The 13,693-nt window shown below is 39.7% G+C and overlaps 1 protein-coding gene across 3 annotated transcripts; it reads left to right on the top strand.

The window, feature by feature from the left end:
• The first annotated feature begins 9,122 nt into the window (after positions 1-9,122).
• mmadhca (metabolism of cobalamin associated Da) lies at positions 9,123-13,669 on the top strand. Of its 3 annotated transcripts, none has more exons than XM_063467384.1 (8): positions 9,123-9,213; positions 9,700-9,742; positions 10,825-10,966; positions 11,081-11,298; positions 11,589-11,694; positions 12,188-12,309; positions 12,387-12,473; positions 12,853-13,669. In XM_063467384.1, the coding sequence occupies exons 2-8, from the start codon at positions 9,734-9,736 to the stop codon at positions 13,069-13,071; spliced, it is 903 nt and encodes a 300-aa protein (XP_063323454.1). In that variant the 5' UTR covers positions 9,123-9,213; positions 9,700-9,733; the 3' UTR covers positions 13,072-13,669. The 3 variants fall into 3 exon arrangements, with proteins under 3 accessions (XP_063323454.1, XP_063323455.1, XP_063323453.1); XM_063467385.1 differs by having other exon boundaries at positions 9,202-9,223; XM_063467383.1 differs by lacking the exon at positions 9,123-9,213 and adding an exon at positions 9,372-9,478.
• Positions 13,670-13,693: the final 24 nt, after the last annotated feature.

Genomic DNA, 13,693 nt, shown 5'->3' with positions numbered 1-13,693 from the left:
TGGTGTCTGTGATTAATTCCTTCTTCATGAGAACTGTGCCATGTGTGCCATGCATTTTGTCCAATTTATTTGTCTCATATTTAAGTATTTTAGTCAAGATTTTAAATACACAGACAGACTGAAAAATGTGCATTATAAAGCAGGTGGATGAAAAGATTTTCACAATTTAAGAGGTAAATGACAAAACTGAACCACAACTCTTACTTGCATTCCATTTTTTTTCTTTTTGCTCCACAACGTTTTTTATGTGGTTAATACTGAGACTCCAAGTCTCTCTGTGCTGCCAGATTCCCTCTGAAGTATGCAGACTTTTCAGAAGGAACCTGGTGGAAAAGCTATTGAAGCGGGGGGGAAGCATTGCTTCACAATGAAAGCATGCAGGGTGGTCAGAAATAGATGTGTAATCATATTTTTTATTTATAGCTGCTACTTCAGGAGAAACTGTGTTGGGAGTATCATTCAAAACTGAATGCTAGAAGAGGCCCGTTTGAGCCTTTTACAGCGCACAGTGTTGGATTTATAAGATGTAAAGATATGTAAAAAGCCATAAATGATCAGGGCGCCACACGCCTGAGTGTTCTCGTATGCATGCTATGTAGTTATCTTCCATATAATTACTACTCACCTGAATTTTAATGAACCCCTTGCTGTATAAAAAAGCTGTTTCAGCTGTGACGCTGGTGTTACTGAACAAAGCGAAACAGCCATAAGAGATGTCAAGCTGCAGAAGATTTACCTGCACATTTAGAATCCGCCTTAAATTGCCACCAGTCGCTAGTAGAACATCAGTTGGTGCTGCAGCTGCATACCCGGGGCCGTCGCTACATATACATAATCTTATGTGCGCAGTGTAACAGCACACACATACACACGCTGCTGCCTCATTAGTGACTGCAGCCCCGAGGCTCACAACTGGGAAAGGGCGTAATTGCAGAGTTCAGCAGCGCTGACAGTGCTCAGAGCGTTTTGGAACAGACTTCGACAAATGAGCATCAGGTGCAAGCACCTACAGTGATATTCTATTATTTCTGACCCTTCCTGTCACTGCTGCTACTACCAACTTAAGCTCATAGTGAGTTACTTTAACTTTGTCGAGCACCAAGGGACCAGACAAATCACTGGAGTTCACAGAGAGCGGATAAGTTAGACTAACTGTGTGTTAAAAACTTTGTGGAGCAGAGTTTTAAATCTTTTTTTGATAGGTTTGTGTTGGTGTGTTGCACTGGACTGTAAGCTTCACCGTAGTCGTAGATGCTTTGTGCTATTCTAGCAGCATGGATGGCAATGCCAGTCTGTGTTTCAATCCAGCATTGTATAAATGTAATGCATGTTATAGTGCATGCCACAGCAGGTATATCATTTATTATAAATCTCAGTTCTTTGATTTCCGTAGTCATCAACTCCCTGAAATGTGATTATCTGTTCTGTTCTCACATATGCAGCTATACCCTGCATTTTGTGCTCTGACACAATGACATCTCTTTAATTGTTCTTATTCTTTGCTGACTGGTCAGAAGTCACACTTGTAGTAGGCATATCAAAAATGAAACTACTGATTGTGGAGATGACTGCTGTTCTTTGGAATCTGCTTTTTGAAGCCTCGAGTTTTTAAACACTGCCATGCTTTCTGGAACTAAAAGTGCCCATATTTGGACCACACAACAACCCAAATGATAGATAACCAGCAGAATCCTCTCGTGGGATGTTTCTGGAACATAAATCATGTCCTTTGCACTTCCCTGAGACTTTAGAGTACATATTTAAAAAGTTACCATTCCTCAGTACCTGCACCTGCTGCTTGTTTATTACAATGGATTCAGCCTACCGATTAGTGAGGATATATATATATATATATATATATATATATATATATATATATATATATATATATATATATATATATATATATATATATATATATATATATATATATATATATATATATATATATATATATATATATACACACTAAGATCACTGTAGTAAGATTCCAATAAAATGCCCAAAAAGGCAACAACAGCACAAACATGTCAGGGCAGTCAGCTATAAGTGAGTTATAAAAAAGCAAAAATTTTACTTTGAAAATATTAAAGAAAATCAGCTAAACACACAACAGCTTAAATTACAGTTTATTTTAATAAACACCTATTTTCTAAGGTTGCTCCTCTCCATAATGCTAACATTACTAATGCTAATTTTTGCTGGTATGGCTGACCCCCATCCCTCAACTAGCTATTTTGTTTAACCTCCTAGGACCTGGCGTTCACAAATGTGGACATCACATTTTGGGTTGTGTAGACCAAAATACTACATTTTGCTCTACAAGGGCCTGATATCCACTTATGAGGACATTATACTGCCACTGTTTTATTGAAATTTTAAACAAATGTGCTCATATGTGGATCTCATTTTTCTCAGAAACAAAAATTGGGGTTAATAAAAAAAATCTGGTAATTCTTTGGTTTTACATTCGTCAGGTGCCAATCAGCCCAAATATCAAAGAGAAATTAAAAATGCATGCCATGGAAGAGTTCGGGTCTTAGGAGGTTAATCAACATTGGTGTAAGACTCGTAGGTAACTCGTAGTTTTTTAACCTATTAACATCTGCCAGGTTTCTGATTCAGATTCAAAAAACTATTTATCCCACAATTCAGTTTGACAGTCCACAATAGGTAAATAAAAGTACAAGCAGAAACAAATCAACACTTTACAAAAGTCATTTAGAAGCATTCAACATACATGATTCGGCAGTTTGGGGTCGGTTTTAGGTTCATATCTATCTGAATTTTAACTATGCTAAATTATGCTAAACAATCATAGTAAAGCTGTGTAGGTTCTCACTCATCCACGGCATGGTAGTCTAAGGAGCTTGGAAAGAAAGCGACTGGACTTCTTTAAGTTAAAGAACTTAAAGAAGTCCAGTCACTTTCTTTACACACTTTCTTTTTAAACTTTCTTTTTAAACACGCATAGTAAATTATGCTAATGATGCTATGCTTGTTTAGCATGTAGCTAAATACAACCCTAACCCTGTATTTGCTTCATTCTTGTCAAGAGGTTTAAACTCGGTAAACCCAGAAATGAATAAAGAACATTAGTTCATTGTTTAAACTGTTAAATATGAAGTGAACCACATACCATGCTGCTGAGAAACTGTTAGCACAGGAATTTTCTCATCTGGGTCTTTAAAGTGAAGATTTTAAAAATCTGTAAATGATATTATCATTTCATTTCTCTGTAGAATTCCATTTGTTTGTGTGCTGTTATAAAAATTACCATAAATCATATCCTTTGCACTTGCTCGAGACTTTGCAGTACTTATTTTAAAATTTACCGCTCCTCCATGCCTGCACCTGCTGCTTGTTTATTAAAATCGATTCCAAAATGCTGCGAGCAGTGTCAGTAGTGCTGAAATGCTCCATTATTTCCCCAAGTGTAAGCCTGGGGTTTACAGTCATTAATGAGGTAGCATCGCGTATGTGCGCTTATTCTGTATTCATATAATCATATGTTTCTGGAGGGGTTCATGCATTTTGCATCAGTGCCCACTGTGACCATGCTCACAAAGTTGGCTCAATCAGGGAAGACATAAAAAAAGAAAATGAAAGTTGGTTTAACATATTTAAATGATTAACCTCATCAAAGAAACCTGTTAATTGGACCAAAGCCCTGTAAATTTCAGACATTTCCGAGCTCTCTCCCTAGAAAGCAGCAGATAATGCCAAGAGAGACACATAAAGTAAAGCGGTTTAAATGCCCTGAACAAAAATGCATGCACAAAATTCAGCAGTGCTTCAGATTTGGATATTAAGTGAGACCTAGAGTTCGGGGCGCAACAATTGTGCATACATGTTTTCCACAGAAAGTGTAAAAGATGTCTTCAATGACAGGATTTCAGTTAACACCATATTGGCCTGGAAGCCAGAAGTTATACAGATAAAAGGGTACCAAGTACCAAGTTACCAGCTAATGCTAGCAATCTTGGTTAACAAGGTGCATGTACATAATGGCTAGTTAGTGCTAATTAACAGGCTAATGAAGTGCTAAAACTTCACTCACCAAAACTGAAATACAAACTTTTTGGATTAGTCAGATCAGTCTCTGCTATAAAGTCCTTTTAATGCTATAAAGGTGGTCATTTTAGCAAGGGAGTCTATAGGGATAAACTGACATTTGATGCCAACCTCAAGTGGCTTAAAATCATTGTGTGAAACAGTGTACAATTCTGAGATCCATCTTTCCCCATTTGATGGGTTTGTCTACAGCGCAGATAAACAAAAAAAGCAGGAGAATGGCACTTAGCACCCTATCTGGTGCTACGTGGAAAAAATAATTCCTGAAGTCCCTGAAGTGAATTTCCATGTAAACGTTAATGCTAATGGATTTCATTATAAATCAGAGCATATTATGCCTCAGACACCTGCAATGAGCAGCTTATAATGAAGACTATTCTCTGTTTTAAGTCTTTAAGAACATTAAACTTTAACCGAATGGTTTCAGAATGAAACTTTGCTTGTTTAGCATGTGGTTAAAAAGCAACCCTAACCCTAAATAATTCATTGATGAGCTTGGTAATATGAAATATATCATAGATATGAGTGCCAAAGCCTAAGTCTCCAGTTTGGTCAAAGGAAGCAGTCACTAACCTGAAGGACTGTACTGTAGCCTGGAGGCAAATTGAGTTTACACACTTTACACATAAGCACCAGCTTTTATATCTAGTATGAGCATGCATGGGCTGTGATGGGTGACCAAAACCTGTAACTCTCCCATCTTTATTGGTTTGTCCTTTCCACATGCCCAGGAGATGGGGAAACACACCCTTAATGGCCCTCACTTTATCATTAGTTAAGGAGTGAGTGCAGTTAACGGTGTGCTGACAGAGGCAGGTAGCTCACAGTGTGCGAGATGGGAATATGGTTTTTGACAGAGGATGAAAAGGCAATAGAAAATTGCTGATTCCAGACAACATCCAGTGCAGCTTGAGAGCACAGCAACAAAAAGACCTCGACTGACTCATGACTTTGTCTGGAGCTCTTAAGGCTGTGCTGCACTTTGGAATTCCTCTCACAAAGCTAGACAGTGCTGTCCAGAGAAAAGTGTTTCGCTAGATTGACAGTGGGCTATTACTTTACACTGTGTGTTAGTGAGTCCAGCACCCGGTGGAGGTTTATTACTGACCACAGCCACAGACAAACGGACTGAAAAATGTGCCTTGAATTGGACTTAACTGCCTCATGTAATTGTTTCCTTGAACATTTGAGGTGATTGTGTTGAGTTGCACAAAAAGCCTGATAGAGATTGACATAAATGGTGTTGGTGCTGGTGACAAAGTGGATGTTAAGAGGTTAGGTAAGTGCTTTATACAACACGGCTCATTCACACCTAAGAACAACGCCTTTCTTTCTACAACTTAGTGCTTTCTATCCAATATTTACAACATAACCCTTATACTTAACAGCTCACTGGTAACCTGATAAATTGTTAAGACATTAAGAAAAGTGTGTTTTATGAATAATAATGACATGGCTTGCAGGTACCCTTTGGCGTATCTAATCTATGAAGTCAGTAAACATTTTCCTGGTGAGTTTCTGGTCTTATTGGAGTCTTTCTGAATGTAACATGCCGTTCGTTTTGTAAATTATGGTCTCCTTCAGAGTCAAAAAGGACTGTGAACCAGCAGTTCCACCTTGTGATTGACAATGCGCTACTGCATAAGCGTGGAGTGTCCCTTACTCCATCCATTCATCCATTACTGCCAGTTTCAGAACACCATGCTGATGGTGACGCCTAGAGTGTTGAGCTTGAGGCTGCACTAACCAATGGGTGACATTCAGTCTTGGGGGTTCAATTCAATTCAATTTTATTTAAACAATGCCAAATCACAACAAAAGTTGCCTCAAGGAGCTATATATTGGAAGGTAGACCCTACAATAATACATACAGAGAAAAACCCAACAATCATATGACCCCCTATGAGCAAGCACTTAGGCGACAGTGGGAAAGAAAAACTCCCTTTTAACAGGAAGAAACCTCCGGCAGAACCAGGCTCAGGGAGGGGCGGGGCCATCTGCTGCGACCGGTTCGGGTGAGAGAAGGAAGACAGGATAAAGACATGCTGTGGAAGAGAGACAGAGATTAATAACAAGTATGATTCGGTGCAGAGAGGTCTATGAACACATAGTGAGTGAAGAAGGACGCTGAAGAAGAAATACTCAGTGCACCATGGGAATCCCCCAGCAGCCTAAAAATGATAGCTTCCAAGACAGGGACCATGTTTGAGATCATTCATAGTGAGTTGCTGTTTTCATCTTTGGTGCATCAAGTCAAAGATAAAATTAAGTAAAAACAAATAAACAAATAAGATGGAGTCGAACAGGGTCAAATTGGCAATTACATGCAATCTGTTTGTGATCATCCAGTGATTAAGTGTAATTAATCAGTGAAAATCTGTTTCCATCTGCATACACAGAAATTCACATTAACTACAGTATTTACATTCAGAGTTCAGCAAGAACTTCATAGATTTGAAACCGAAATTCCTCCATCAATATTAATGTTTTAAGTCCAAAATGACACAGTCGCTCAGCAACCTTGCTTTATAGGAATACAGGAATATCACAGGAATGCAAATAGCTGGCAACCAGTTGAGTTGGGCTCTTTATTTTTGCAGATGTGCTCTTTGGTGCAAACTGTTGCAAACCAATACAAAGTCTTGCCAATCTTTCTACATTTAAAAAGTCAATGGCAGTTATTTGCAGATCTTTTCCAGTCTGTCTGAGAATGAAGAGTCATTCTGAGTCAGACTACAAGCAGTGGGAGACAGGTTGCTTCCCACCAAGCATTGCTGCAAGCTCTGCAGTCACCTTGCCATCGAAATTGGACTTGCACTTGGTTACCGAATGTGAAAAAATTCAATGCAATCGCCAGGCAACCACCAGGATTTTGTGACTGAGTCATTAAACATGGTGCTAACTGAGAGTGCTTCTGTATTACCTCTATATTAGTACAGGGATTTATGCAGATATGTGGACATAAGGTGAGCTGGTTACCACTGTTATGCCTGTGTGGGTTTTGTCCAGATCATCCAGCTTCCTCCCACAGTCCGAAGACATGCAGTTAGTGGGGTTAGGTTAATTGGTGATCTTAAATTGACCATACGTCTGAATGAGAGGGCCAAGGGTCGTCTGGCTCTGTTAGCCCTGTGACAAACTGGTGATCTGTCTTGAGTGTGCCCACCTCTCGCCCTACGGCAAACAACAAGGGTTGTTGGGGGCTAGAAGAAAATGGATGTTAAGTGGCTAACCGCTAGTTAGCTTTGAACATCGCCTGTGTAACATCACCCGTGTGACCTCTAGCATCATAGGTGATGTGGCAGGGTAACATAAAAGTAATGTGACGACAGTATAACTAAAGTACTTCCTAGAGTAGTAAACAATTTTGTAAACATTGCATTTTTTTTATTCTAAATGCAATGTGTAATTTAGTTGCTGCTGGCCAAATAAAAATCTCATACTTTAATATGCACAGTACTGAATTTCCAGTCAACCAGTCCTGTCTTTTCCATATTACAGCACGTGTGGTAACTCCTTTTGGAAGCTGGAACATGTTTATGTGTGTGTGTGTGTGTCTGTGTGCACACACAGGAGCCCCGTCGAGCCTAGACGCTGTAACAAATGATCCTGTGGGAGACGTACTGACAGCCAAGTTCTGCATGGCTCCGCATGCCTCATCACCACTCACACACAAGTGCGTGCTGGTCCCAGGGTAAACTCCCACTGCATATCCCGTCAGCTCAGAGAAAGTGTCAATCAGCTCATCCAAGTCAGCTAAAGGGATGTGTCTACGCCAGCAAATACTGCCTGTCCTTGTCCTTCGCTACTTCTGACAGTAAATAATGCCCCTCTGGCCAGGATAGTTCTTTTATTCTGGTTATTACACTTTTCATGCAAGGGAGGGGATTTTGCTGAACAAGTGAATACTATTTCTTCACATCATCCCACCTGGGAAAGGTCCAGTACAAACATTTTTTTTCAAGGTAATTCTCAGAAATTCAGCAAGCCAAACCTTAAAAGGACTAAAGTCAAAGTACAAATGAGTTTACGGTGCTTCCACTGGACACCAGAGCTCTGTCTTCAGACATAAAACCTACTGACACTCTGTCATTTGTCATCCTAATGAATGCAAATGACCACCAAAGCACAATTATCATCACGCCGAGACCCATTAAAATCAACAAAAGTGAGTGGTTTTATCATTTAGAAAAATGCATTTGTGAGTACAGTGGTTCCCTGCTTCCTGTTTATCTCTGACGAGCAGCATGTGCTGAACATAAAAGCAGCTGCAATGTGGCAGGCATCATGAATATCATCAAAACTTTTCAAGGTAACAGACAGACACACACATTAGTGTCACATTACAAGGCGAAGCAGATCAGTGCTGCTTTCATAAATACTGCCTTGGTTCTGTTAACTGTTGATTTGCTGCCATCTTGTGCTGAGATTTAAAAAAGCTCATTTGAATTTCACCATGTCGAAATATTGTACGCTTTGCAAAATCTCCGCTCCACATCCAGGCTGATCTTGTGATTGGATCGGAGACTATGCAACTCTGTGGGCTGCAAAGACATGCCTGGATGAGATGTGGAGTGAGAGGAAATGTCTGTTAAAATTTTAGTTAGCTGATGCTGATTTAAGAGTCTTTGATAGAGTGCATCTAAGAATATAGAGCGGGTGAAGAAAGAGGAGATTTTTTTTTAAGTAATAAAAAAGTGTTGTGTATTCACTGATTTTGATTTGGAATTATTCATTCTCATTCAGCACAGATACAGGTATGATTTACTCCTCTGTCTTCTTTAGTGTTTGCCCAGTTGTAGACCTGAACATCAGCGTAACAAGTTAAGAAAATGCACCCAGCAAGGCCGAGCTTCTGACAAAGAAAGAAGAACAGAAACTCTGTAGAATTAAACAACAAGCATAAAGCAAATGTTGTTGTATTGACAAGAAGTAATCTCGTATACAATTTTTACTCAGACGCTTCAGCGTCTGACGGAGACAACTGCAAACCGCCCAGTAGATGGCGCTCAATGCACACAGAGCATACATACGTGTAGAAGAAGAGGAGGGCGTTACGGAAGTCGTGCGGGATTATTTTGTCCCTCCTGACTTTCCGTCGTTGTTTTGTAAAAGCATACAGTACGTGCAAGTCGACAGGTACGGAACAGTGCGTACTTTTCCTGCTGTACTCCCAACGACACAATAACATTTGTTTTCTTTATTATGAACACGAAGGCGCTCGTGCTTTGCGCTGTACAGTGGTCTTTTTAAGGTCACGTGAAAACAGGAAGTGCTTTAGATGAGCTCTTATTTAAAAAAAGAGAAAGTGATAAGAGTAGATATCAGCTGACCGAACGACTCTCCTTGTGATAGCTGGTGCCAAAGCTAGCTGTGTTGTTAGCTAGCTGATAGTTAACTTGAGGTATTTTAGAGGATTATTGTCTGTGTAGATTAATGTGTGAAATAAGTATATTGGTAACATGTGTTTCCGCATGGGGGACACATGCAGTCATTGCATCATACAAGCTATTTTAACTCGACTGGTTAGCAAAGCTTACATTTGGGAGTTTTCATGTTTTCTTTTGCGTTTTCTGTTGGGAATAACAGTTTCTGTGTTCTTCTTGTTACTCTTTCATCAAACAGGTTCAAGGATAAAAGGCGAGGGAAACTAAGCACAATGTCTAATGTAAGTGACCATTTCCCTCATGCTAATGTTATGGCTCATGCTAATGTTATGGGGGCTGCTACTCTTCACTTAGGCCAGAGTAGATTTTAAAAAGAATCTCTGATTGTGCAAGAAATAACTTTAAATCATTTTAAAACGCTGCACAATGATTTTGAAATGATTGAAACCCTATATTTATATTAAATATAGGGTTTATATTAAATATAGGCAGTACTAGCTGTTGGCCCATTCAGGCCAGTAACATTTTTATTCACCACTCAAGTGTAGCATTAAAGCAGACTGTCTGAAACCACTCCTCGCTAATGAGTATTTTGGGGTTTTGTTTTGTTTTGTTTTTTATAGGCAGTATTTTCATATTAAAAGATCAAAACTTCATCAAACCACATGTTCAAATTGTTTAAATGCTAAAGAGAACATTATGTTTTTATCTGTTTCCAGCCAGAATAAAAACAACATAAAAATCAAAGCTGTTTTTATGCAGACAAACGTCTTAGTTAGTTTGAAATAACATTAAAATTGTCAAATTTCAAATAAACGATGTCTCAACAAAAGAGAAAAGATTAAGGGAACGCTAACTCATAAAAATGAGTTTGTAGCAGTCGTCTAAAGAAATGACACAATCAGATGACCTGATTGGTGGAGGGAGGCTGTTTCACAGTTTGGCCGCCAATACCTCAAAAGCACGATCATCTCTGGTTTTAAAATCCAAGCGAGAGACAGTTAGGAGACCCGGGTTAGAAGATTGGAGAGGTCAGCTGCAGTGATAAGGTCTTAGAAGCTATGTTATATAGGAAGTCCATGTGCTGAAAACTGTATCATCCTTCTCCTCTTTATGAGATCAATTCCAAAAAGATTTGAAAAGTTTTAGTCTGATCACAGGAAAGTATTAAATTTCTCAATACTGCAACGTATTGGATGCATCTGGCTCTTTATTTCCAGAAAACCAGAGCTAAATGGCAGCATCCAGTTTGTCCTAAATAAAACATACAGTAAAAGTATGAAGCTGCAGACAGTGCACCATGGGCAGGGCTGTTCCTGTTTCATGCATCTGTCTGTTAACACATGATGTCGTCTGTCTGCAGGTGCTGTGTGGTCAAAGCAGGGCGGTCCTGTCTCGTGCTGCTGGCTGTCGAGCTTTAGCTTCTCTCAGGGCTGGAACAACCAGAACCTTCTCTGCTGCGAGCTCAGATGAGCCTTACATAGCGGTATCACACACAGACTCAGGTGAGTTGCACAGGAAAGGATGTCAGGCAGTGTTGCAATGCAGTTTTCAGTAGTAAACTGTTTAGCACCTGTGGCAGCAAACGCTGACAAATCATCTTTGTCACGTCACTCCAGGCCCAAGGACCGTGTGGCCTGATGAGAACATGGGACCATTTGGACCTCAGGACCAGCGCTTCCAGTTGCCTGGTAACGCTGGGTTTGACTGCCACCTGGAGGGCATGGAGGACCAAAAGAAGGCGCCGGTCCACAAGACAGTGCCTGATGTGCTGACGGTTCCAAGCAGCACAGAGAGACACCAGTTCATACTGGCCCAGTTTGTCAACGAGTTCCATGTAAGATTTTTGAATAGTTACATTATGAGCTGTAACGCAGTCAGAGCTTTTAGGACTACAGTTCAGAGCAGCAGAGAGAACAAATTAAAGTCAATGTCTTTGATTTATTTTAAATGTAAGTGAGCTGCTGTGGCTCATTGGTTACAGGAGAAACACAGATGTCAGTAACACTTCATTGTAAGATTCCAAGTGTGACAATTAACAATAAATAAATAAAAATTGAAAAAATAAGCCAGAGCTACATTTTTACCACTTTGGTCTGAGAGGGTGTGTGATTGTTTGTTTTTCAGGGAAAACTGGGGCCTATTTCCACGAGAGTAAGCAAAGCTGAGCAGTACTTTAATCAGACAGAAACAGACTGCGCCATAAACTCCTGCCCAGAGCTGCTGAGGAAAGGTAAGGGAGATTCACCTAGCATTACCTTCGCTGACTGTGAGTGTGGGCAACACAAGCCAAAATGATATCTGGATATTTAAGGAGAATTTACGATAACAATATTTCTGATGATATAGAAGAAAAAATACTGAATAATGTCAAAGTGTGGTCATAAATATTTTGTACTTGTAAATCAGACTGTGTAGTGAACTGAGTTTTGTAACCTTGCAAACCAAAATATCTAAAAGATTGATGTTTGTGCATCTATAGATGAGAATTTGCATGTGTGTGTGTGTGTGTGTGTGTGTGTGTATTTAAAAAAAAAAGAAAAAAAAAAAGATTATACACATACAAGGCAAAAAACTACTAACTTAAAATTTTTAGATATTTTGGTTTGCAAGGTTACAAAACTCAGTTCACAACTACAACAAACAGAATGGTTTGAGGCATGTCATACAGAGATGAAAAGAGTTAGAATTGGCTTTATTAACATACGTGCGCCTCTGTGTCTCAGATCTGGAGCAGTTGTTTCCTTCGGCGCCCACAGTTTCCATCACAGTGGTGACGGTCACGCAGACGAGCGGTCGGTCAGAGGACAAGGAGACAGAGCTGGATAGAGAGCAGCTGCTAAGTAAAGTAAGTCCTCGTGTGTTACCCATTACAGACTTAAGAGGTTGTAGCAGTTGGTGACTGTGACTTTGTCCTAACTGCAGTTTGTGAGCGGGGCAAAGGAGATGTGTTTCGCTCTGTGGACTGCAGGATACTGGGCAGACTTCATTGACCCAACAACGGGAGCAGCAGTGAGTAATTCTGTGTTCACTGTGCCTGTTCTTTACTGTCTCAGTCTGCAATCTAAGCTCACAAAGCATATACTTATTCTATGAATGAAGCTTACGTTAGTTTAATTTTCTTTGATAGAAAAATGTTATATTGAACTAGTTGTCTGTTAGGTGGGAAAAGCCCAAACACAATATGACGTGAAACCACACATGCTTATAAACCTTTTGGTTACAGTGTTTGAAAAATATGGAAAAATGTATTTTCATTTAACATTTCTAGAGATTTTTCCCGTTAAACTTCCTGTCAACTCAAATTCTGGTAGTTCAGCTGTGAAAACTGAGGACAACAAACAGAACAATATTGTTTTAATAATGGAATTTTTCCCCCTTTCTTCAACAGTTCTTTGCGTCTCCATTGGGCGAAACCACACTGCGAACAGACCGTGAGCTGGGACATCGGGGCTTTCACATCGAGGTGTCGAGCTCCTGCACAGTCATCCGCCATATCCTCAGGGGGACTCCTTTGTTTGTGGGGACTATTTTCACCAACGCACCTGTTCAAAGTGCTGCTATTGCTAGACTTCAAGGATTTTCAGACGCACTCAGTGATGAGGAATAAACTTTTTTTTTGTTTGTTTTAAATAGAATAGAATCAAATTCAAACAGAAGGGTTCTGTTTATGGTTTGAAGAAGCCGCTAACGTTTCCTGTTATGGAGCTGGTTTGTATCAATGGGAAGTTGTGTAATGTTGTAACACAAAGCATCTGTGCAGACCTTGGTGTTGCTAAGGATCTAACTGACACTCTAATGCAGACGTCAGTGCTGTGTCTGACTGACAGAAGCGTTACCCTGCTGTGCATGCAGGGAGACACTCAGAGAAGAAACAATTTCACAATGTGATTCATCTGTAGACAATGTTCATATTTTACAGTTTGAGTATTTATGAAATACTGGGACAGATGTTCTGTTGGTGCTAACTACCAGGAAAATCTTTCCGTTTCAATCACCTCAACATGTTAGCGGCTCATATTCTTTTTACAGCAGCATGTACAGTGTTGGTTTTCCCTGATCTGTTGCACACAGTGTAAAGAAACGATGGAGAAATATTATAAATAGTTTCAGAAGATTTCGATTTATTATGGGAACAACTCCCAAAATACACACTGACCTGGATGAACATGGACACACTGCTTATTAAATTATATTTATGTACTTCAGCTTTTTTGTGACTGGCTGTGTCT

This window comes from Pelmatolapia mariae, linkage group LG23 (genome assembly GCF_036321145.2).
Source record: "Pelmatolapia mariae isolate MD_Pm_ZW linkage group LG23, Pm_UMD_F_2, whole genome shotgun sequence".
NCBI lineage: Eukaryota > Metazoa > Chordata > Actinopteri > Cichliformes > Cichlidae > Pelmatolapia > Pelmatolapia mariae.
This window is presented reverse-complemented; position numbering and strand designations above follow the sequence as displayed.